Source organism: Ambystoma mexicanum, chromosome 4p (genome assembly GCF_040938575.1).
Source record: "Ambystoma mexicanum isolate Mex_15411 chromosome 4p, UKY_AmexF1_1, whole genome shotgun sequence".
Classification (NCBI taxonomy): Eukaryota; Metazoa; Chordata; class Amphibia; order Caudata; family Ambystomatidae; genus Ambystoma; species Ambystoma mexicanum.
The window spans coordinates 1,164,027,980-1,164,053,555 of NC_090927.1; the positions used below are offsets into that span (position 1 = coordinate 1,164,027,980).

The 25,576-nt window shown below is 50.1% G+C and overlaps 1 protein-coding gene across 17 annotated transcripts in view; it reads right to left on the minus strand.

The window, feature by feature from the left end:
• SYNE1 (spectrin repeat containing nuclear envelope protein 1) overlaps positions 1 to 25,576 on the minus strand; it is a 1,651,720-nt gene that overhangs the window by 499,353 nt on the left and 1,126,791 nt on the right. For 13 of the 17 annotated variants that reach the window (XM_069606781.1, XM_069606782.1, XM_069606785.1 and 10 more), the window contains 5 exons: positions 25,373 to 25,534; positions 24,377 to 24,571; positions 15,038 to 15,211; positions 11,925 to 12,116; positions 11,039 to 11,086 (listed from right to left, as the gene is read on the minus strand). In XM_069606781.1, the coding sequence (XP_069462882.1) occupies positions 11,039 to 11,086; positions 11,925 to 12,116; positions 15,038 to 15,211; positions 24,377 to 24,571; positions 25,373 to 25,534 (771 nt within the window). The remainder of the gene's footprint in view (positions 1 to 11,038; positions 11,087 to 11,924; positions 12,117 to 15,037; positions 15,212 to 24,376; positions 24,572 to 25,372; positions 25,535 to 25,576) is intronic. The other 4 variants (XM_069606796.1, XM_069606795.1, XM_069606788.1 and 1 more) reach the window with 1 other exon arrangement.

A 25,576-nucleotide genomic window follows, 5' to 3' on the forward strand; every position in this document is an offset into this window, starting at 1 on the left:
TCCTTCTCCAGCATGGGGTCTGGCATGGATTCACATGCTCATGAATAAAGAATACATAGCAGTACACACATGCACAACCACGGGAGGTGGCAAAGGCTCAACATTAAGCATAGCAACAAACTCAACATTAAGCATCTTACCTCCTCACCAGGCTCACCTCAGGCGAACAGGTTGCGCAGCACTGCTTGGCCGACCCTGGACTCCTCCCTGGAATCCCGATCGACGCAGTAGAACTTCGTGAAGGTGTGCGTCGACCTCCACGTAGCAGCCCTGCATATGTCCAGCAGGGGCACACCAGAAAGGAACGCCGTGGTAGCTGCGATCGCTCTGGTGGAATGGGCTCTCGGACGGCCGGGCAGAGGTCGGTTTGCCAACCGATGACAGTACATGATACAGCCGGAGAGCCATCTGGAAATGGAAGCCTTCGAGAGAGCCTTCCCCTGATTAACAGGTCCAAAGTTCACAAAGAGTTGTGACGTCTTCCGAAAACACTTCGTGCGGTCCACGTAGAACTTCAGCGCTCTAGCTACATCCAGCGAGTGCAAAGTCCTCTCAGCCGGCGACGAAGGCGACGGGAAGAATACAGGCAACACCAAGGGTTCGTTGAGATGGAATTCCGACGGTACCTTGGGCATGAAGGAGGGGTGCGTCTTGAGCACTACCCTCGTGTCGTGAAAAGCCAAGTACGGGGCCTTGCAGGAAAGGGCCTGGATCTCTCCCACTCGTCGTGCGGAGGTGATGGCCACAAGAAAAGCAGTTTTCCACGATAGAAACTTCAACGGAGCCGAGTGCAGAGGCTCGAACGGAGGTCCCATGAGCTTGGTCAGCACCACGTTGAGCTCCCACGCCGGGGCCGGAGCCTTCACTGGCGGGAACGATCTGAACAGTCCCTTCATGAACTCTTTCACCAGACGATGAGACCACAAGGACGTCCGCCCCGTGGTTCTGGTGTATCGGGAGATCGCAGCAAGATGAATCTTGATGGACGCGTGTGCCAGTCCAGCTTTGGCCAGCGTCAGCAGGTACGGCAGTATTTGGGGGGCCGTAATCCGTAGAGGGTTAATCTTCTGTGCGTGGCACCAGACAGAGAACCTCTTCCATTTGTGTCCGTAGCATTTAAGAGTCGAGGACGCCCTGGCCTTTGCAAGAACCTCTCTGCAGTCGGCCGGTATGTCGTATCCTCCAAACTCTAGCGCTGCAGGAGCCAGGCCTGCAAGTTCAGCGACTTCGGGTCGTGGTGGAGGATGGCGCCTCCTTCCCTGGAGAGTAGATCCGCGTCCGCCGGCAGCTTGATCGGCGGGGACGCTGACAAGTCCAGAAGGTCCGGGAACCATATCTGCCTCGGCCACGAGGGTGCGACGAGGATCATCCTGCACCGTGACCTCTTGAGCAGGTTGACTAGCCGGATTAGCAGAGGCAAGGGAGGGAACGCGTAGAGGAACAGGCCCTCCCAGGGGAACGAGAAAGCATCGCCCATGCTCCTCGTCTGGGGAAACCTGCTGGCGAACCTCCGGCACTTGGTGTTCGTCGCCGTCGCGAACAGGTCGATCTGGGGTGTGCCCCACCGTCGGAAGAGGCGATCCACCAGATCCTGCCGTAGTTCCCACTCGTGGCACGAGCGCAGCTCCCTGCTGAGTGAGTCGGCGATGGTGTTTTTTATCCCTGCCAGATGAAACGGCACCAGAAAAATCCTTTGGGCGACGGCCCAATGCCACAGGTCCTGCGCCTCCTTGGACAGCGCTGGGGACCTGGTTCCGCCCTGTTTCCTGATGTAAAACATGGTGGTGGTGTTGTCGGTGAAGATCCTCACCACCTTGCCCTTGAGGGACGGAAGGAAAGACCTGAGGGCCCAAAACACTGCACGGAGCTCCAGGACGTTGATATGCAGGGACTTCTCCGTCGGGAGCCAGAGTCCCTTTGCGTGCAGATTTTCGGTGTGCGCTCCCCACCCTTCCAGGGAGGCATCCGTAGTCACAGTCTCCTGGTGGGCTGGGGTCTGGAAGTCCATGCCCGCCGTCAGATGCGCGCGGGTGCCCCACCACCGTATCGCTCGTCGGAAGTTCTCGTCGAGCTTGATCCTTTCCTCGAAGCTGCCCGTCGTCTGGATCCAGCGCGCATCCAGGAATTCTTGCAACGGGCGCATCCGGAGCCTGCACATGGGAATGAGGTAGATGCAGGAAGACATCATCCCGAGGAGGGACTTGATGGACCTCACTTTGGCCGCGTCGGCCACCAACATCCGTTGCACCTTGCCCAAGATGGTCCTGGTCCTCTCCTCCGACGGGGAGGCCAGAAGGGACACTGTCGAGCCTCGCTCCCAGAAACAGTGCGACTTGCGCGGGCACCAGGTGGGATTTGGCGTAGTTCACGAAGAATCCCAGGTCCGTGAGGAGTTGGACGGTCCTTGCCGTGTGAACCACGGCGAGTTCCCTCGTCTTGGCGCGGATGAGCCAGTCGTCCAGGTAGGGGTAGACGTGGATCCCCTCGCGGCGCAGCTGCGCCGCCACCGGTGCGAGGCACTTGGTGAATACCCTGGGTGCCGACCGTAGTCCGAAGGGGAGGGCTCTGAACTGGTAATGACGCCCTTGCACCACGAACCTGAGGAATTTTCGGTGCCCCTTTAGGATGGGAATGTGGAAGTAGGCATCCTCCAAATCCAACGACGATAGGAAATCCCCTTCCTCCAGCTGGCCCAGGACGTGCTGGAGGGTGACCATCCGGAACTTCTGCGCCTTGATGAACTTGTTCAGACGTCGGAGGTCTAGGATGGGGCGCCATCCTCCCGTCTTCTTCTTCACGAGGAAGTATCTCGAGTAAACTCCGGAGCCCCGAAGCCTCTTTGGGACGATTTCGATGGCGCCCTTCCTGAGCATCGCCTTTACCTCCAGGAGAAGTTGAGGGACGTGAAGTTCTTTCCTGGCCACGGGGGGGACACGCGGGCACCTTCTTTGAAACTCGAGCGCGTGGCCCCGGGCCAGGGCGTCCAGCACCCAACGGTCGGTGGAGATGGACTCCCACACGCTGACGAAGCCCGCCAGCCGGCCTCCCACCGGGGTGCTCCGGTGGGGGCCCGACCCCACAGCCGGTTCAATCCTGCTTGGACGCGGCCTTGCCGCCTTGACCTCCTGGGCGACGACGACGGGGTCCGCTAGACTTGCCTCGTCCTCTGTAGGCCTCTTGCGACGACGAGCGGGCCGCTTGACGGTAGGAAGCGAAACCGCCGCCGGAACCTCTGGAGGCGCCCTTGCCTCCGCTGCTCCGAAAGGGCGTCCGACGTTGCTGCAGAACTCCGAGGGCCCGGGCCGTCTCAGTATCCGCCTTGATGGCCTGAAGGGAATCGTCCACTGTCTTCCCAAACAGGTTGTTCCCGTCGAAGGGCATGTCCAGGACTCTGGTCTGGACGTCTTGCCGGAAGTCCGTGGCTTTGAGCCATCCACGACGTCGAAGGCAAACGCCGTTGCCCAGCTGGCGGAACCCAGTGTCGGCGATGTCCGTCGCCACGGTGATGGCGTGGTCCGAGGCCACCTCACCTTCCTGCAGGATCTCCAGGGCCTCCGCCCTCTTGTCGTCCGGCAGAAAATCCAGCAGGGGAGCTATCTTGTACCAGAGCTCCCTGTCGTAGCGAGCCACGATAGCCAAGGCGTTGGCCGCTTTAATCGTCGTCGCTGCCGACGAGATGACTCTACGTCCCATAGCATCCAATTTCTTTCCCTCGCCGTCCGGCGGGGAAGTCGATGTGGAGGCCGCACCCCCCCCCGCTTTCTTCCTGGCTGCCGCGGAGACGACGGAATCCGGGGTAGGCTGCGCCCGGAGGCACAGGGGGGCCGTGTCCGGGACCCGGTACTTTTTCTCGTACCGGTCTCTTCTAGCTGGCGTCGTGGAAGGGTTCTTGAGGAGGGAAAGGCCCTCATCCCAAATGTCGTCCAACAGAGGCACTGCGAGGACCGTCTTCCTCTTGGCCTCGCGCCGCTGATAAAGGAAGCCTTCCTTTTTCTTCTCCTCAGGGCAGAGTTGGAAAAGCTCGGAAGCCCTGGAGATCATGGAGTGGAAAGATCCGATCTCGTCGGGCGGAGAAGCCCTGGCGGGAGGCGACGACGGAATATCCTCGTCGTATGCCTCGTCGTCCGTACCCGTCGCTGCCGTGTCAGTTCCCGTATCATCCCCTCGGGTGGACGGGGGAGAGGGCTGGACGGTGCGCGACGGTTGAAAAGGAGGTGGTGGATGGATCCTTCTTTTCTTGGTAGGGGGAACACCAGAAGGTCCCGGTTCTGGATCCCCCGACGGGAAAGGTTCCTCCGTCGGTAACGGTAGTCTCGTCCTTATCTCGGAGCATAAGGACTGTATAGCCAACAAAATGGCCGCCGAGTTGTCTTGCGGCGCTGGCAGAGGGGAATCCGACGGGCGAGCAGGGGCCCCGTCGGTATCCTCGACGATGTCGTCGTCGTCGTCACCTGCGTCGGGGTCCATTCCGACGGGCTGGCCTTCTTCCACGCCTAGGCCGTGGCTTAAGACCTCGATCAGCTCCTCTTTTGAGGTTGAGGCCGAATCTACGACGACGCCCTGCCCCCCCTTCTTCTTCCCCACGGAGGGTTTCACGGGGGTCCTATCGATGGGCACAAAAGAAGACTCCCTCCGAGGAGGCAGGGAGATTCTGGGCCCCGCGGTCGCCACCACTGGCGCAGCCTCCACAGGCTGAGCCAGGGCCGCCGCGACCGTTTCGATAGAGGGCTTGGTCGGATGGATCAAGGCCTTCACCACCTTAGGTGCGCTCACCGCCTTATCCTTGAGGGAGGGGGCACTGCCACGCTCCTCCTCTGCCTTAGAGCTCGACCGGGGTCTCTCCTGGAGCTTCGCCGGGTGCTCGGCCTTCCTCTCACCCGACCCAGAGCGTTGGCTCGTGGTTGATGGTGCCGGGGAGGGTGCGCCCTGCCTGGCGCCCGTAGAGCCCGACCGTTCGGCGCTCCCGGTGCCAGCGGACTCGCGGTGCTTGGCCTTATGTTGGGCCCCCGTCGCCGGGGCGCCCTCAAAGGTCTTAGAAGACCGCTCGGGTTTCTTCTTCTTCTCGCCAGACGGGCTCTTACCCTCCAGCCAGTTGGCGAGACGTTGATGGCGGTCCTTCATGGTCCGTTCCGACATGTTGCCGCAAAACGCACAGTCCTTCTCCACGTGCGTCTTGTCCTCATGAAGGCAGTAAAGGCAGAAAGAGTGTTCGTCCTCCTTAAAGACGTTCTGCAGCTGGCATCCAGGGCAGACCCTGAACAGCTTTCCGGGCGTCGAGCTTCCCTTCTCCTGGGCCATCTCCGAGACCGGGCCTGAGAAGCTTCTGGAGTCCTCCGAAGTGTAGCTCGACGAAATCTTCACCCTTGAGGGGCGCAGACGAATCCGACACGGGTCCCCGTTGATCGGATGTAGGATCGGTGGAGCTTGAGGCTCTTTTGACCGAAAGAATCGAGTTTTTGTGAAAAAACGCGAAAAAATAGCACTAACGCTCGAGAGCAATAGCACGAGGATCCCAACACATGAACGTGCGGTAAAAATCTGAAGATGGCTGCCAGAGGCGGTGCTTAGGTAGAGGGCAGTCATTGGCTGTGGTCAGTATGACGCAGAGACCAGTGATTGGTTATTACTACGAAAGACAGATCAGAAACGAAACTGATACTGGTTTTTTCTTTACCGAGGATTCCCAGCCTGACGACGGGGAATATTCATGAGCATGTGAATCCATGCCAGACCCCATGCTGGAGAATACAAGTTATCAACATTGTGGTAAGAACCCAACTTAAATATTTCCTAGTTGACTTTCTAAGACTTAACAATAACATGACATTTTGCAGGATGGCCAGGAAATATAATAAATCCCCAGAATACAGTAGACTAAATATTCGATCTATGTCTTAATAAATATTTCCAACGGATACTAATAAAAGAGGATTAGCCCCATACCTTACCGCCTAGCATAAAAGAAAACTACGTAAGCTACACGCTCATTGAACCAATTAAACCAAAAAAGGAAAATCTCGAAAACCTAAAAGTATTCATACAAGACAAAGAAAGATCGTACACAACATCTTGCTGTGGATACTTGGGAATATGAAGTCTTAAATGGGAGAAGAGGTAAAGTGACATATTTAAATTCACCTCAAAAGCGGGCTGATGATCAGTAGCAGATGCACCGGTGAAGAAGTGAAGATCAAAAAACAACAATGAAAATCCCATGCAGTAGAAGAGGTGAGACAACGTTGATGGGAATAAGAAACATAATAGCTAAAGCCATAACAATGGGTGACATCACAAAATACCTACAAGACTCCAATTGGTTAGGTGCAGGTACCATAGGTAAAGTTATAAAGATAAATCAACAAGCTACCACCTAGAAAGAGGTGGATCAAGAGAAAGTATGTAATAGATGACAGGGCACATTGCTATTTGTGTATGAAATGGACTGAAGTTCAGGCGTGACTTACACAAATCACATTTCTAAAGAGTGAGGAGGCAAACATTTTACATTAACAAACACCTACTGAGAAAAAGAACAGAAGAAGTGGATGACGAGTTTTAATTGATAAAATCAGATGATTAAGATTAATAATATGGAACAACTTATTTTAATGCTGTTTCTTTTACGTGATGTCAAGAGTCTCAAACAGAGGCATAAAACACATTTCATAGGCTGTATAATTTCACATATACAATGCTGTATTTCATCAGGGATTCATGAGGGGTCTGTTGCATTGTTATGAAAAGAGTCAAAGATGTTTGCAGCATATTGATTGCTCTAAATGAAGTACATAACACCAGAATAAAACTTTGATGTTACTCATAGACTCAACAGGATCTGTAGTGAGACTACACTGGAGTTTAGGTCCCAGGTGGGATCAGATTAATCCAGATCAAGTTTGTATTTTAGTAAGTTAGCCATGGTTTCATTGTATTTTGGATGACACTGCTGTTGTGGCTTACCTCAGGGATTGGCTTTTAAAGATTTCTGAAATCACTTGATCAGAGTTAATAAATTTAATGACAATAAGCCTACAGTAGGCAGGAAAAGGGATTTCAATACACCCTACCACCGTGCAGATAATCTCTTCACCTCATCACACAAAGCCTTCAAGTCAAGAGCTTGCTTTCAGCTTGTACTGTGCTTATGACTGCCGAAGTACACTGAGTTAGGTGGTTCCTAACCTAAAGTTGATCCAATTAGATTATCTGAGATAGCTGACAAGTTTCAGGAAATAATTCCAATATGATCAAAGGAGAGTCATCATGACAATTATCGACATCCAAATTTGGATGCATTATTTCCACTGTTTATGTTCAAGAAATGGTGTTTAAAGTAAGTGAAAATAACAGTGAAAATAAAACAAGATAAAACAACCTATGTTCTAAAGCAGGCTCCACTATTGTAAGCACTTTTCATAGGTGTCATTATTGAAACCTGTCCGATAGTTTACTTAATAAACTTTTGTATTCAACGGGTGTTTCATTTACAGGGTAATCTCATTAACACATTAAGTAATTTGCCATTTGCGACAAATATTTGGGTGCGTTAGTAAATTAGTGACTTGTTATATTGCAAATCTTGCTAATGTGCCAAAATGTAATGTTGTGGGTGCTAAATGTAGAATCAACTAGCAGGTAAACTGCTTACACATATGACCCCAGCTGATCAGCATGAGGTTATCTATTGAGTTACAGTTTTTTATATTCTTACAAAGGAAGTATATGTGAGACAACAACTAAAAACTGTTGTTTCCAATTCACACCAATGGTGAACAACAGCAGATGTAAAATGTCTTTTTATTCGGCTGGGCCGGTAGTATAACGTATATGCTTGATATATTAATATTAACTGCGATCTATGTATTACGGAACACACACTCCAATGATAGGGTGAGGGGCCCATTGGCAGTTGGTGTGCCTTATTCCTTTAAAACTGTCAGCGTTCTAGAGTATTTAAGACTTGCTGATGGTTGGAGTGGGACATAAGATCTCGCATAATGTGGATCGGGTGCACTATAGGCACATCTAGGCTCTGCATTTGGTGGGACTGGATGCACCTCAAACACCCCCACATACAGACAACAATGGGAGATTCTGGGGTAGCCTTTGGGAAGTGATCAAGGTCATCACAAGGGACGCACTCTCTGAGTGCACCTTCGTGGAAGTGCTCGTAGAGTTTATGCGTGTGTCCTAACCTGCTGCTAAAAGTGGGCCATGGGAAGTGCATTTTGCAGACTAACTGTAAGGCTGACTATAGATAAATGTCTCCTAAACTTAGGGGACTGCACGTCCCATTAAAGTATGTAATTGATTTAAGGTGGTCTACAAAGATTAATCTCTGAAGGAAAAGCACTGGCACCAGCACATTATCTATGATTAGGAAAGAGGCAAAAGTGATTTTAACAGGGTGTGTCTGATGCAAATCTGGGGTGCCCGGTCAGGGATGTGACTATGAATCATGGACAGAGAACCAAAGAGCTCAAAATGCTGCCGCAAAACTGATCCTTGCCCTAGGTCCTAGAGACCACATCTCACCAGCTCTCCGAACCCTCCACTGGCTCCCGGTCGGACGAAGGACCACCTTCAAGACACTATGCATCACTCACCGAGTTGTGCACAAGTCTGGCACATTATACCTACAAGAGAAGCTAAAACCATACCTCACATCTCGCACCCTAAGATCAAGCACTGCCCTCCTTCTAGTAATTCCAGCTGCTAACTCTGTCAGGATTGGAGGGTCCGCCTTCTCAACCTTGGCCCCAACTCTTTGGAACTCGCTTCCCCCTCATATTCGACACACCCAAGATTATATGACGTTCCGCAAAGCTCCAAAGACGTGGCTCTTTCCATAATATCAACCACAATCATTCTGTAGAGACTAACCTAACATCCGATGACTAATTGCTGGATGTGATCCCAAGCAACGTCACCAATGTCTCCGTTGAATACGCCTATTGACTTGCTATAAGTGACCCATGCCTGAAATCCACAATATTGATCTCCTTAGATCCTAACTCCACCCAAACACTCCCTCCACATACCACTAGGCTTACTCTCTGCTCTAAACCATCACACACTCAGAGTGCAGCTATACCTCTCGATCAATTCGGCCTAGCTGCTCACATACGAACACTACCCCATGGACACCTCATCACTCTAATAAAGCGCAGCTATATCCCATGACAAACCGGCCTAGCTGCTCATATAAGCGTCCTTCAGGCCTAACGCAGCCAGAACCAATCTGGATGTCCAACCCCCAGACTGCACACATTCAACTGATGTCAAAACCACCACACCTAACACTAGGATGCAGCTACCATCAGGCTATTACATCAGCTGCACACATAACTGGTTCACCCATGCACCCTACTACACCTTCCTCTCTCAACTGACCTGTACTACGGGCCCAAGGGCGTTCAACCTACCAGCGCTTTGAGGTCATGCCAATGATATATAGAGCACTACATAAATGCCCAATAACGTAACAGAACAGTGCTGTTTTCAGTATTTCAGAAGAAAATACTTTTCTTCTGAAATAGTCCCTTTTGTTCCACCAACATGCAAAAGATGGCCAAAACCAGAGAAATGCAGACGTAGCTGTTTTGTAAGTCCAGTACCCAAAGAATATATGCCTACAGTAAATCTGTGTCAAGAAAAGTGGTGCATGCTGTATAATTACTTTAGCTGATTAGTTTCCAAAATCTCAGAATTTTGCAGAGTTGAATATGTATTGTAACAGTACAGTGAAATTCGAAATCAAACAGTCACATTTCGAGTGCAGGCTTTATTCAGCAGCCTGTCTCTGACGTCTATGAGGTAAATAGTTAGCATTAATTTGTAAAGTGTGAGGCCTTATGATACATGAAAACTCTATCCCCAGTAGGACTTCATTATTATGTCAGAGCGTCCAATGACCGGTGTAGCCAGCATATTTCTGAAGCAATTCAATGACTCTTTATCTTTCAATGCCTTGTCTTTCAGTCAAATGGCCAGCTGGAGAGTATCTGGATCTTTTGTTTTTATCCTGATCCATCAGAGACAAAGGTGTACACTGGGTGCCGTCAAATGTACCCACATAAATTAAATGTAATTCTTATACAAGAGTTATTTTGTTTAATAGGCTGAAGACATTGTTCAGGCATTTGCATCAATTAATGTTTTTCATACTTTTGAAATGAAGATAAAAGCAAGAAAAGGGTAGTGCCTACAGGTCTGAAGAAAACAAATATCTGAACGTACATTTGCGTGCGTGAATGCATCACATTGTTTGCAATGTCCCAGATACTCATACCCTAGAGGATGAAGGGTCAACGGGTCTTCTAAATCCCCTGTGGTTAAATTTTGTAGTGAATAATTTGTGAGCTTCTGGTAAAATTCTGCTATGTTTAAAATACAAATTTTCCTTCACCGAATATGGAGATTGCAAAATGTCATGTTATCTTTTGTAGTGCAGTTGGGTTCACTATGCACCATCTCGCTTATTTTTCCACTAACGTATTCCCTTTAAATGCATCACCACTTGTGGTGCATGCTCACCTGAGCCATTAGCATTCATCCTCTTTGTCGAGCAATGGTTTGGCATGAATCTCTCTAAACCTGGTTTTCTCTCACAGACATTTTCTTTATATGACATTGAACTCTCACACTTCCTGGACTCAAGCACAATATGTTTCACAGTTGCACCATAAATGCAGTGAAGTAAAATGTCGGTGTAAACATAGATGCAAGCATAGATGAATATACCTGAGCAATATACAGCGGACATGTGGCCCTTGGAAGATGAAGATTTAGCTGAAAGCTGATTGTTCCACCACATTTAACCCGACTACAATCATTGAGGATACAAGTTCCCAGACAGCATGACACATACAACTAAAGTACACTAAATGCTCGGAAAGGTGCATCCTGCAACATGAAAAAAATTATCTCGAGAAGGATAGGAAGAGCCCGATTAGCACCACAAGCACACCCGGGAGAAGCAGAAAATCATAAGACGATAAAGCAAAGCAAACTCAAAACCAAAAACCAGACACATTACATGTTCTGCTTTCTTGGGTGCTTTCATCTCTGCCCATGCTAGCTTAGCCTAAGAAATAAACAAGATAACAGTTATAAAAATTAACCACTTATGGCAAGACTAAAACAATGTCAATTCACATTATTTCATCCTGCAAGGCATCATTATTTACTTATATGATTTCTGTGTTGGAAGCAAGGGAAATTGCTTGAGCTCTAATGTTGCATGCAATTCAAAGACAGCCTTAACACAATACTTTAATTAAACCAAATAGTGCTACGTTTTTTTTTGTTTTTCAAGTAAAACATAGTGTGCACAAGCTGTATGTTGGGAAATTGCTTATTTAAAAGCAGTCGTCAAGCAACAATGTTATGGAGACTAAAATAGTCTAAATCCCGGGAGGACAGCTCAGTGGCAACCTGTACGCCTTGGAAGCAAGATGACACGAAGCAACAAAGGTTTGATCCCCGGGTCCGTGTTTAGAAACCTCTGGGTTTTTAAGCGCGTTATAAATACGCAACTATTACAAAAAAAGAACAATTGCGCAACTAAAAAACAAACAATTCCTGTAAAACCGCCTTGATGCCCGTGGGCTGTGTGAGCGCTTTAAAAATGCAAAATAAATAAATAAAAATAAATAAAATTAACTGTGCAACTGAACAAAAGACAGCTATTTCTTGTGATATGTCCTGCTACGTTTTTGTAGTTGTAAAAGGAGGGTGGTTCTTTATGAAAATATGCATAGCAAGGCAGTCTGCTCGTCATGCGCATTCTAATGGATAAATATCCCTGGGAAAGAGGCAAGAGTGATTTGTGACTAATCAGGGCACATGTTTGTCTGGTTCTGGGAAGAAATGGGAACTCCAACCGAGTCCTGCTATCTTGGGATCTGCATCCTCGTCCTCACCTGAATGTTGATCTGCTTGTCCTGCAGGACCCTCTGCAGCTCCAGCAAGCTGCTCTTCAGCGTTCGGAGCTTCACGGCCAGCTGCTCTGCCTCTTCCTTTGTGCGGGCCTTCCCTTCCATGAGCAAATTCTCATTGTGCACCGAGAGCTCCGACAATGCCACCACCTTCCGTTCTATTTCCAGCAGCATGCTCTGCAGCAGCAAAAACAAAGAGGCACATTCAAACATTGTCAAATAAGCAGAAGCTTGCAGTCAGGCGCTACCCTAAGGCCGGGGTCGGAGCTGGACCCCAATTGCATGAAGAAACGCATTCTCGCTTCTTGTTGTAGCTGTCCTCATGAGTATGACCCTTTTTTGGAGGGTAAACATTAGGCAGCAACTGGTTCTACAGGGACGCCTAACTGCAGAACTGCTGGTTCATTCTTGCAGGACTAGAGGGAGACAGTCACTGCCAACAATGGGTAGATTTCATGCAGACTGCAAAGTCTAGGGCGTTCCACTGCTTGCATATTCATGGACCCCCATTCCAACACACACACAGCGTCATGTGCACGGGCGAGCTGCTATTCTCTCTGGGTGCTCCTTCTGACTGGCAAAGGGACTCAGCCTCTCATAATCCTCTTTAGACAGAAGAGCGACTTATAGAAGGACATGTCAGGCTTCCATCTACTCGGGCGATACCATTACTTCATTGCAGATGCATCCGTGCAAAACCCAATTGTTTTTACAGTAACAGGAAATAGCTTAAACTATTTATTTATTAGAGCTGTTACTGTCAGAATTGTTATGTTTTGTTACTTGGATTTATATTGTTAGCTGCTGCCCTTTTTTAAGGAGTTCTAAGATTATGCGTTTTATTAAATGATGCAACATTAAAATATACTGTGTGTGTACTCGTTTATCAATTGCGCACTAAAGGCCCCGTTTTATTTTGGGTTTCTTTTAAGGAAAGGCTCAAGGTACTTATTTATACAAACTTTGTGGTTCTTAGCCCTTGTGCTTCTGTAGATTACAAACTATTTGGAACATTATGCCATCATGTACTGGGACTAGATGCTGTCGCTTGGCAAGTGGCTAACATGTGACTACTCGTCCATCAGGCTCTTTCCTATTTCCTATTTCCACACTGCTATGTTAACATTACAGGGTTCGAAATTGAGGGGAGCTGGGAGCTATTTAGCTCCTGTTTCTAGCATAGCAGAGCCTGGTTAGTCTCAAACCAACAGCTACCAGGAGCTACTTTTGGCTCCTAGGGCAAACTGGTGCCTTCCAAACATGTAAATGTGACATTACCTTTGAGTATTTGAGGATGTTAATACAGAAGAATTAGAACACATCTAACATGCTTGTAAACAAAAGGTTTCAAACAAAAGGGAGAAATAGTTCAAGGAGCATCTCTGGTAGCTCCTGGTTCCCCTGTGGCAGCTCCAGACTACAGGGCGATGTCTGACACCCAGCAGCAGGTTTTAGCTCCTGCTCATGCAATCTCAATGTCGAACCCTGACATTATTTGTCTTTTATACTACGCAGATCACTGCAAACAAATCGCCAAACAATGCACAATAGGAAATTTAAAATAAATCTAGGTTTCGGGCATAAAACAAAATCATAAATGAGTGCTTCTTATGGACATATTAACAGAAAACACATGGAAGGTCAACCCGCATAAATATCCCATAGAAGGGAAAGTTTCCCTATAAATACTGCATTGGCACTGGTGCTAAACGCATAGACCACAACAGGAAAAGTGGCCCTTTTTGTGTTGTATCTAGGATGAGATGCAGGATACAATTGAATGGTGAAGGGAATTGGTGGTAGATAATCCTACATGGGTACTAAGTCGTTTGGACGACCACGTTCATGGTTCGGTCAACACTAGTAGCTTGCACGACCATTTTAAATGGCGTAATGTGTATGCGACACCCACACCCGTTTAGACCATAAATAAGGAAGGAGTGATTAGTGTGCTGTGGAACCCTCACCCGCCGAAGTACACAAAATCAAAAGTCAATGCTTGGGGTGCTGTTGAACCACATACTACTACACAGTGCACTGGCCCCTGAGGTAAAGAATGTGTCAACAGAGGCCAGACAGGCTGCCCAACGAAGCGATAGTGATGTCACAGCCATGTGCAGGAAGGCAGGAAAATGTGCCCCTGTCCCCCAGTCCACGGCAACACTGGTAAAACATGTTATAATACAAACAGATCGTGGCTAGCCCCAAGGTGACCCTGAGGGCTGAGACCCAGTATAGGCTCAGATGCACAAATGAACACCTTAAATTTTAAAAACAAATTCAAGAACTTGTTCTGCATCGTCATCAGGCAGAGATTTTGCCAGAAGACTGGGACATTAGCAAAAAAACAAAGGAGTGTCAAGATCCCAGGAGGACAGCTCAGCGGCAACATGCCTGCCTTGAATGCAAGACGACACAGAGCAACACAGGTTCGATCCCCGGCTCTGCGCTTAGAAACCTCTCGGTATTAAACGTGTTATAAATAACCTATCATATCATATCATATATCTAGGATATTTAATATTTTGGAAGCAAACTAGAATTGTCCAGTGTGGACATGGAGAGAGAGCATATTGGCACTCGTCACAAATATGCTGGAGGGCGAGAGAAGTTAACTAATGATTGGGCGGAGTGTGCCCAATGGCACCTAAAAAGGTTCCACAGGTAGCCAGTTGGCAGTGCGGAAAACAAGGAACTTTGGGATACAGCACAAAGGACCACTTAACGAGCGGTGTAACAGAAGCCAGAATGTTTTTAATGTTTATGTATAAATCCTAACAGAGATCACACTGCATCTCCTGGCGGCCCTTCATGTTGCAAATCAAGGGTTATTTGTAACAGCAGTGCGGGCAAGAAGCAATGGAGGTGGATGGAAAGAACAAGTATGCCAAAACGTACCGACCTGGATTTCGTGACTTGATTTGCAATAACAGATTGTACTGTAGCACATAAAAACAACTGGGTTCATACAGCTGTATCACAACCATGGAAAACGCTACTTCCATGCAATTTCACAGACCACCTAGCATTGCCATAAACGTGCACATAATGCAAAGATGTAAAGGCAGGCTTTAAAACATGCTCAATCCACGATTTACCTGGCAATCCATCAGCTGAGCTTCCATGTCCATAGGCTCCTCGAAGACGCGCAAAGCATTGGCTAGAGTGGTTTTGGCGCTGAGCAGCCAGTTATTAAGTTCATCGGCTTCACTTTGATACCTCTGCAGGGCCTGCTTGTGTCGCTGCTCTTCCAGTTGTTCATTGAGCTTCTCCTGTTCATACAAATGTGCACTGTGAAATGGCGCTTTTATTGTGCAATATTTGTTTTCAGTAGCAAGCTGTAAGATAGTTCAAATGATTTCCAGATACTTCAAACCTGCAATGCAAGTGCTCAACCATTTAAATTAACGATACCATGAAAAACATGTTGTGTACATGGTGCTGGCTGCCACACTCTTGTCCCTAATAATGTGCTTCCCTTATGGGACACGAACCCGTGAAATTTCAGCTGCCCAAAATACTTTGCTGCTAAAGAATAAGCGTGCTGAGGAAGTTTGGCCTGTTAATCATTTGAACTGCAGTATTCCTACTAACCTTTAATATTGTTTCACACAGAGTCGCAGTGACACAGGCACCATTGAAAACGGAACGAACAGCTAAGGGGAGAGCAGGGAGGTGGTAGAAAAGGATGTGGTAACGCCAAGAGGTGACAGTGGACTGAAGGTGGTGAAGGCAGTAAATGAGGGGGTACCATCTGAAGACGAGTGTTGGCAGGTGGAGGTGACAGGAAGGAAAAAGAAGTGAAGGAGGGGGTGACAAACAACGGAGATGAGGATTCATCCAGAAAAAGTGGAGAGGTCAGAAGGAGGACAGATTCATGAGAAGGAGATATAATCCTAGGACGAGGAAGAGTTGCCGACGTCAGGGACTAGGAGCGACAAAGAAGCAGTCCTAACAGAGGACGAGAGTAGTACAGAGGAGGTGAAAGGAAAGCGGAGAAGCTCAAGGAGTCAAGAAGAGAGTGAGGAAGACCAGAATGGGAAGGTTCCGGTCGGCAGGGTCAGCCCTAGCCAGGATCAAAGAGTGGGAGGAGGAATGGGGTGAAATAGGTTCAGTGACGAGAGGTGAAGGGGAAGAAGTCCAGGGTACACCTGCCCTCCCTAGAGACCCCTTTCCAGCTCTCCCTACTGGCTATGATCAACAAACCATCTTCCCAAAAGACACGGTCACAGAGTTAGTTGAGAGGCGTGGCGCCCCGGAAAGCCTGCACAGGACCTGTATCCCACTCGTGCAATACGAAACATGTCTGTATCTTCACTATCGCCTATGAGAGACTGATTCCCAGGAAGCCACGTCCTAAAGCAACTCAGGGAACAAGATGTCCAACTTGCCTTCCTATGGTCCCAGTTGATCTTTCAGCTTGTGACTGACCCTTACAAGTGGGACCAAGACCGTAGAATGTTCTGGGAGTCTTTCTGAACTCAAATTAATTATCTGTAACCACCATCAACATCTTACCAACATTTAATGAACAACAACGGTGTACTTGCACAGTATCTCTGTGTGGGCTTTTCTTTATTTAAAGTAATAATGTAATAACCCTGTATTCTTAGCTACCCTATTGCCACCTAAGGGTTGGCTATGCTTGTATAATCACAGTACCCATGAGGCGAGACAAAAAAAGCTTACAGATGTCCTGTTAGCCTAGGCTTTGGATGACACACTCACACCATAAACATGGGACTGGGATATTATTCCTAACAAATATGACTTATCCAGCTAACATTACGTCTGAGTAATGTGTGGATTTGTTCCTACCAGGTGCTTTTTAAGTATATGTTAGAAAGGAATTCCAAACATGAAACAACTAAACTAAGAATGAAGAGTTGGTGTTAGATCCTAAAATGTGGTGAGTAAAAAAAGTACTGTCCCTTGCAATGAGACTGCACTGTCCCTCAGTTTTAAAAACACAGTTCGAGACTGTTGGGGGGATTACAGAATGAAAGTAGGTTGCAACTCTGCATATAGGAATATGTATATTGTTGTCTTACCTCTTACAGAATGACCCCTAATGACATGCAAGACAGCCTGTTGATGATGCAACCAAACTCTACCACTACACCCTCTCACTCTACCATGTGGTCTCCAGCATCGAACCAAAATAAATTTCACAATCTTGGGAAATTAGAATAACTTATGGTAAAGGCTTCTCAAGTTACCAACAGGACTGTCCTTCCCATTGTAATTTGAGGTTACTTGGCAAGCTTTGTTGTGGGTAACTCCAGCCATGCTTAGAACAGCGGCAACTGTCTATTAGAAAAATACACCAGACATGATACGGGTAGAGAGAAGTACAAAGTAATGTTTTGCCTCCAGAGACCAAAGTGTGATCCTCGCACAAGAAAACACTTCCCGCCAAACCAGGAAAATTAAAATAAAACTCCAAAGTATTTTTTCAATCAATTAAAAATTGCGTCAGACACATGTTTATGAGCAAGCATTTTAAATATGCTCATAATCCTGTCATTAATCAGTCTGCATTGCCATCTCTATGAATATTTGGAATGTCATATACTATATTGTGAAGTTGAGAACAAAATATTACAGACCATACCGGCCCTGCAATTTGTTTCACCACAGTAATTTAATTTGTTAGCTAAATTCATGCATTTAACAATCAGACGCAATTACAACTGCTTGGGGCTGGCTGTTGTGATTTTGCTAGCATGCTCCGAGAAGGATGTGGGAATATAGGGTGGCACACCATTTAAAAGGTATTAGTAAGGAACAAGTTACTTACCTGTAACTGTTGTTCTCCAGCATGGGTCTGGCATGGATTCACATGCTCATGAATATTCCCCGTCGTCAGGCTGGGAATCCTCGGTAAAGAAAAAAACCAGTATCAGTTTCGTTTCTGATCTGTCTTTCGTAGTAATAACCAATCACTGGTCTCTGCGTCATACTGACCACAGCCAATGACTGCCCTCTACCTAAGCACCGCCTCTGGCAGCCATCTTCAGATTTGGAAGCACGTGAAGTGGCAGTATGACCAAGTGAAGAGCCGCAGAGGGGTAGGCGGGAGGGTTCGCATGTGAATCCATGCCAGACCCATGCTGGAGAACAACAGTTACAGGTAAGTAACTTGTTCCTTCTCCAGCATGGGGTCTGGCATGGATTCACATGCTCATGAATAAAGAATACATAGCAGTACACACATGCACAACCACGGGAGGTGGCAAAGGCTCAACATTAAGCATTACATCAAACTCAACATTAAGCATCTTACCTCCTCACCAGGCTCACCTCAGGCGAACAGGTTGCGCAGCACTGCTTGGCCGACCCTGGACTCCTCCCTGGAATCCCGATCGACGCAGTAGAATTTCGTGAAGGTGTGCGTCGACCTCCACGTAGCAGCCCTGCATATGTCCAGCAGGGGCACACCAGAAAGGAACGCCGTGGTAGCTGCGATCGCTCTGGTGGAATGGGCTCTCGGACGGCCAGGCAGCGGTCGGTTTGCCAACCGATGACAGTACATGATACAGCCGGAGAGCCATCTGGAAATGGAAGCCTTCGAGAGAGCCTTCCCCTGATTGACAGGTCCAAAGTTCACAAAGAGTTGTGACGTCTTCCGAAAACACTTCGTGCGGTCCACGTAGAACTTCAGCGCTCTAGCCACATCCAGCGAGTGCAAAGTCCTCTCAGCCGGCGACGAAGGCGACGGGAAGAACACAGGCAACACCAAGGGTTCGTTGAGATGGAAGTCCGACGGTACCTTGGGCATGAAGGAGGGGTGCGTCCTGAGCACTACCCTCGTGTCGTGAAAAGTCAAGTACGGGGCCTTGCAGGAAAGGGCCTGGATCTCTCCCACCCGTCGTGCGGAGGTGATGGCCACAAGAAACGCTGTTTTCCACGACAGAAACTTCAACGGGGCCGAGTGCAGAGGCTCGAACGGAGGTCCCATGAGCTTGGTCAGCACCACGTTGAGCTCCCACGCCGGGGCCGGAGCCTTCACCGGCGGGAACGATCTGAACAGTCCCTTCATGAACTCTTTCACCAGACGATGAGACCACAAGGACGTCCGCCCCGTGGTTCTGGTGTATCGGGAGATCGCAGCAAGATGAATCTTGATGGACGCGTGTGCCAGTCCAGCTTTGGCCAGCGTCAGCAGGTACGGCAGTACCTGGGGAGCCGTAATCCGTAGAGGGTTAATCTTCTGTGCGTGGCACCAGACAGAGAACCTCTTCCATTTGTGTCCGTAGCATTTAAGAGTCGAGGACGCCCTGGCCTTTGCAAGAACCTCTCTGCAGTCGGCCGGTATGTCGTATCCTCCAAACTCTAGCGCTGCAGGAGCCAGGCCTGCAAGTTCAGCGATTTCGGGTCGTGGTGGAGGATGGCGCCTCGATCCCTGGAGAGTAGATCCGCGTCCACTGGCAGCTTGATTGGCGGGGACGCTGACAAGTCCAGAAGGTCCGGGAACCATATCTGCCTCGGCCACGCAGGTGCGACGAGGATCATCCTGCACCGTGACCTCTTGAGCTGGTTGACGAGCCGGATTAGCAGTGGCAAAGGAGGGAACGCGTAGAGGAACAGGCCCTCCCAGGGGAACGAGAAAGCATCGCCCATGCTCCTCGCCTGGGGAAACCTGCTGGCGAACCTCCGGCACTTGGAGTTCGTCGCCGTCGCGAACAGGTCGATCTGGGGTGTGCCCCACCGTCGGAAGAGGCGATCCACTAGATCCTGCCGTAGTTCCCACTCGTGGCACGAGCGCAGCTCCCTGCTGAGTGAGTCGGCGATGGTGTTTTTTATCCCTGCCAGATGAAACGGCACCAGAAACATCCTTTGGGCGACGGCCCAATGCCACAGGTCCTGCGCCTCCTTGGACAGTGCTGTGGACCTGGTTCCGCCCTGTTTCCTGATGTAAAACATGGTGGTGGTGTTGTCGGTGAAGATCCTCACCACCTTGCCCTTGAGGGACGGAAGGAAGGACCTGAGGGCCCAGAACACTGCACGGAGCTCCAGGACGTTGATATGGAGGGACTTCTCTGTCGGGAGCCAAAGGCCTCTCGCGTGCAGATTTTCGGTGTGCGCTCCCCACCCTTCCAGGGAGGCATCCGTGGTCACTGTCTCCTGGTGGTCTGGGGTCTGGAAGTCCATGCCCGCCGTCAGATGCGCGCGGGTGCCCCACCACCGGACCGCTCAGCGGAAACTCTCGTCGAGTGTGATCCTCTCCTCGAAGCCGCCCGTCGTTTGGATCCAGCGCGCGTCCAGGAACTCCTGCAACGGGCGCATCCGGAGCCTGCACATGGGAATGAGGTAGATGCAAGAAGACATCATTCCGAGGAGGGACTTGATGGACCTCACCTTGGCCGCGTCGGAAACCAACATCCGCTGTACCTTGCCCAGGATGGACCTGGTCCTTTCCTCCGACGGGGAGGCCAGAAGGGACACTGTGTCGAGCTTCGCTCCCAGAAACAGTGCGTTTTGCGCGGGTACCAGGTGGGACTTGGCGTAGTTCACGGAGAATCCCAGGTCCGTGAGAAGTTGGACGGTCCTTGCCGTGTGCTCCACGGCGAGCTCCCTCGTCTTGGCTCGGATGAGCCAGTCGCCCAGGTAGGGGTAGACGTGGATCCCCTCGCGGCGCAGCTGCGCCGCCACCGGTGCAAGGCACTTGGTGAATACCCTGGGTGCCGACCGTAGTCCGAAGGGGAGGGCTTTGAACTGGTAGTGACGCCCTTGGACCACAAACCTGAGGAATTTTCGGTGCCCCTTTAGGATGGGAATATGGAAGTAGGCATCCTCCAAATCCAACGACGACAGGAAGTCTCCTTCCTCCAGCTGACCCAGGACGTGCTGGAGGGTGACCATCCGGAACTTCTGCGCCTTGATGAACTTGTTCAGACGTCGCAGGTCTAGGATGGGGCGCCATCCTCCCGTCTTCTTCTTCACGAGGAAGTATCTCGAGTAAACTCCGGAGCCCCGAAGCCTCTTTGGGACGAGTTCGATGGCGCCCTTCCTGAGCATTGCCTTTACCTCCAGGAGAAGCTGAGGGACGTGAAGCTCTTTCCTGGCCACGGGGGGGACGCGCGGGCACCTTCTTTGAAACTCGAGCGCGTGGCCCCGGGCTAAGGCGTCCAGCACCCAACGGTCGGTGGAGATGGACTCCCACACGCTGACGAAGCTCGCCAGCCGGCCTCCCACCGGGGTGCTTCGGTGGGGGCCCGACCCCACGGCCGGTTCAATCCTGTTTCGACGAGGCTTTGCCGCCTTGACCTCCTTGGCGACGACGGCGGGGTCCGCCAGACTTGCCTCGTCCTCTGTAGGCCTCCTGAGACGACGAGCGGGCCGCTTGACGGTAGGTGGAGAAACCACCGCCGGAACCTTTGGAGGCGCCCTTGCCTCCGCTGCTCCGAAAGGGCGTCCGTCGTTGCTGCAGAACCCCAAGGGCCCGGGCCGTCTCAGTGTCCGCTTTAATGGCCTGAAGGGAATCGTCCACTGTTTTCCCAAACAGGTTGTTCCCATCGAACGACATGTCCAGGACTCTGGTCTGTACGTCTTGACGGAAGTCCGTAGCCTTGAGCCATCCACGCCGCCTAAGGCACACGCCGTTGCCCAACTGGCGAAACCCAGTGTCGGCGATGTCCGTCGCAATAGTGATGGCGTGGTCCGACGCCACCTCACCTTCCTGTAGGATCTCCAGGGCATCCGCCCTCTTGTCGTCCGGTAGGAAGTCCAGCAGGGGAGCCAGTTTGTACCATAGCTCCCTGTCGTAGCGGGCCACGATAGCCAAGGCGTTGGCCGCTTTAATCGTTGTCGCTGCAGATGAGATGACCCTGCGTCCCATAGCGTCCAATTTCTTTCCCTCGCCGTCCGGTGGGGAAGTCGATGTGGAGGCCGCACCCCCCCCCCCGCTTTCTTCCTGGCCGCCGCGGAGACGACAGAGTCCGGGGTAGGCTGCGCCCGGAGGCACAGGGGGGCCGCGTCCGGGACCCGGTACTTCTTCTCGTACCGGTCTCTTCTAGCTGGCGTCGTGGAAGGGTTCTTGAGGAGGGCGAGGCCCTCATCCCAAATGTCGTCCAGTAGAGGCACCGCGAGGACCGTCTTCCTCTTGGCCTCGCGCCGTTGATAAAGGAATCCTTCCTTTTTCTTCTCCTCAGGGCAGAGTTGGAAAAGCTCGGATGCCCTGGCGATCATGGAGTGGAACGATCCAATCTCGTCGGGCGGAGAAGCCCTGGTGGGAGGCGACGACGGTAGATCCTCGTCGTATACCTCGTCGTCCGTACCCGTCGCTGCCGTGTCAGTCCCCGTATCATCCCCTCGGGTGGACGGGGAGGAGGGCTGGACGGGGCGCGACGGCTGAAAAGGAGGTGGAGGGTGAATCCTTCTTTTCTTGGGCGGGGGAACACCAGAAGGTCCCGGTTCAGGATCCCCCGACGGGAGAGGTTCCTCCGTCGGCAACGGTAGTCTCGTCCTTATCTCTGAGCATAAGGACTGTATAGCCAACAAAATGGCCGCCGAGTTGTCTTGCGGCGCTGGCAGAGGGGAATCCGACGGGCGATCAGGGGCCCCGTCGGCACCCTCGACGATGTCGTCACCTGCGTCGGGATCCATCCCGACGGGCCGGTCTTCTTCCACGCCAAGGCCGTGGCTTAAGACCTCGATCAGCACTTCCTCCGAGGTTGAAGCCGAATCTACGACGGCGCCCTGCCCCCCCTTTTTCTTCCCCGCCGGGGATTTCACGGGGGTCCTATCGATGGGCACAAAAGAGGACTCCCTCCGAGGTGGCAGGAGACTCTGAGCCCCGAGGTCGCCACCACTGGTGTAGCCTCCACAGGCTGAGCCAGGGCCGCCGCGACAGTTTCGATAGAGGGCTTGGCCGGATGGATTAAGGCCTTCACCACCTTAGGTGCGCTCACCGCCTTATCCTTGAGGGGGGGGACACTGCCTCGCTCCCCCTCCGATGGGGCCTTCGAGCTCGACCGGGGCCTCTCCAGGAGCTTCGCCGGGTGCTCGCCCTTCCTCTTACCCGACCCAGAGCGTTGGCTCGTGGCTGAAGGTGCCGGGGAGGGTGCGCCCTGCCTGGCGCCCGTAGAGCCCGACCGTTCGGCGCTCCCGGTGCCAGCGGACTCGCGGTGCTTGGCCTTGTGTTGGACCCCCGTCGCCGGGGCGTCCTCAAAGGTCTTAGAAGACCGCTCGGATTTCTTCCTCTTCTTCTCGCCTGACGGGCTCTTCCCTTCCAGCCAGTTGGCGAGACGTTGATGGCGGTCCTTCATGGTCCGCTCCGACATATTGCCGCAAAATGCACAGTCCTTCTCCACGTGCGTCTTGTCCTCATGTAAGCAGTAGAGACAAAAGGAGTGTTCGTCCTCCTTAAAGACGTTCTGCAGCTGGCATCCAGGGCAGACCCTGAACAGCTTTCCGGGCGTCGAGCTTCCCTTCTCCTGGGCCATGTCCGGGCCTGAGAAGCTTCTGGAGTCCTCCAAAAGCGTAGCTCGATGAAATCTTCACCCTTGAGGGGCGCAGACGAATCCGACACGGGTCCCCGTTGATCGGATGGAGAGTCGGTGGATCTTGAGGCTCTTTTGACCGAAAAAAACGAAGTTTTTGAGAAGAAACGTGAAAAAATAGCACTAACGCTCGAGAGCAATAGCACGAGGATCCCAACACATGAACGTGCGGTAAAAATCTGAAGATGGCTGCCAGAGGCGGTGCTTAGGTAGAGGGCAGTCATTGGCTGTGGTCAGTATGACGCAGAGACCAGTGATTGGTTATTACTACGAAAGACAGATCAGAAACGAAACGGATACTGGTTTTTTTCTTTACCGAGGATTCCCAGCCTGACGACGGGGAATATTCATGAGCATGTGAATCCATGCCAGACCCCATGCTGGAGAAATAAAGTAAACAAAAACCTCAAATTGTATGAGCATATAAGAACCATTCCACCTTGTGTAATTACAATTTGACAACATATGTTGATTGATTTTCCCTTTTTGGTTTGGTGTATTTGTTTTGCTCTTTTCTTTCCTTCCATCCTCTTGTCCTCACTCCTTCATTTAACCTTCTCTGTTTCAGATCACATTAAAGGGAGTGGCGGGCATTACCATTTTTTTTAATTTATAGTACTTGTTAAAGATAGGATGTATTAACTGAAATGTATTCTGTTATCTATTTGTATTGTGGTAAATTGAATAAACTAGTCTAAAAAAAAAAAAAAAACATTTCACATAATCAACTAACCATCGCACTACCTGCCATTACCCCCCTTTTTCAAAGGTTTTAAACTGAGAATCAAGTAGAAGCTCTGGATATGCAGGCTTTCACTGAGGAATACCCAGCTTTCAACTTCAGCACACCCCAGGAAATGCTACGGCATAATCCAAAGACACGGGCAGTGTTGAAAGCCTGGCACAGAATGAATAATGGAACCCTTGGTTTACCTCTAGCAGTTGCTTTTTTCCTGAAGCTTTCATTCGGATTGTAGCCATCCTCTCTCCCAAGACAGTGAGCGTAGACTGCAAAGTCAACTGGTCGGCAGTGTCCAAGTCCGGAGACTCAGACACAAGCTCCTCCGAGAAGGATGTTTGAAGCTCGCTGATTTCATCTTGCAACATCGAAATCTCATCCATCAGTGCCTGCAAATAGCATAAAAGGAAAGTCACTGCAAAAAAACTAAAAAGCTTCAGTTTTGGAAGAAATTGCAGGCCAGAATGAAAAGAAGTCTAGCCCACACTTAGAGGAAATCTGTCTAAAAAGCGAACGCCTTCTGGATTACCAGACTACTGAATTTCTGAATTATCCGTCAGTGATTTTTGGACGACTCAAAACAAAAACTGGGGATCTTCATCCCGACAGACCCTGAGCAACAGCTACGAAGACGCCAATGAAATAAAGAACCGGTCAGACACTTATCATTTCAAAATGTATTTCCCAAAGAGAAGATTGACCACAACGCACACCCAGCGGAAAACGGCAACATCCCTTCCAGGAGATACTTTTTCAAAACTGGGGATAGGAAACCGGCTTTCAAAACAGTAACATCTCACGACACAAAATCAAGGACTGTGTGGTGCAGTAAAGTGTTCTGTGTCTGTATAGAATGGTCACTCAAATCGAACAAACCACATGGTGGATGGGACCCCTACAAGCCGAGATAAGCGCCTGTGTGTCTTTAGTGAAGGGTGGTGCAACCCTCAATACAGATTTCAGATCTAGGACACTGGATGTGGCAAGGACAAAGCTAATTCAAAGTATCCTCAAGTACCCAAATGGTGTAAGGTATATATAGGGCAGAAAACAAGATTCCTCCTTTTTCAACGATGACACTGAGTTTTGGATTCAAACTGAAATGACCTAGTGGTGTCCATTCGTGAATTTCAGCCGTGCAAGGCATGTGTTTAATTAAAGTTGAAGCTAGCCTAAGGCTTCTTAATCACCTGGTGTTCAGCCATCTGGCTTTCTGGGCTCTTGCCAGGTTCCAGGCTCTCACTCAGCTTCCCCTCGATGGCCTCCATTTTCGTTGATATGGACTGAAGAGAGTCTTGATATCTCTGCTGACGCTCCAGGGCCTCGTATAAGGTGCGCTGCTTTTCACTAATCTAAGGGGAGGAAGAGATAAACACTGTAGCCTGCAGTTTAGG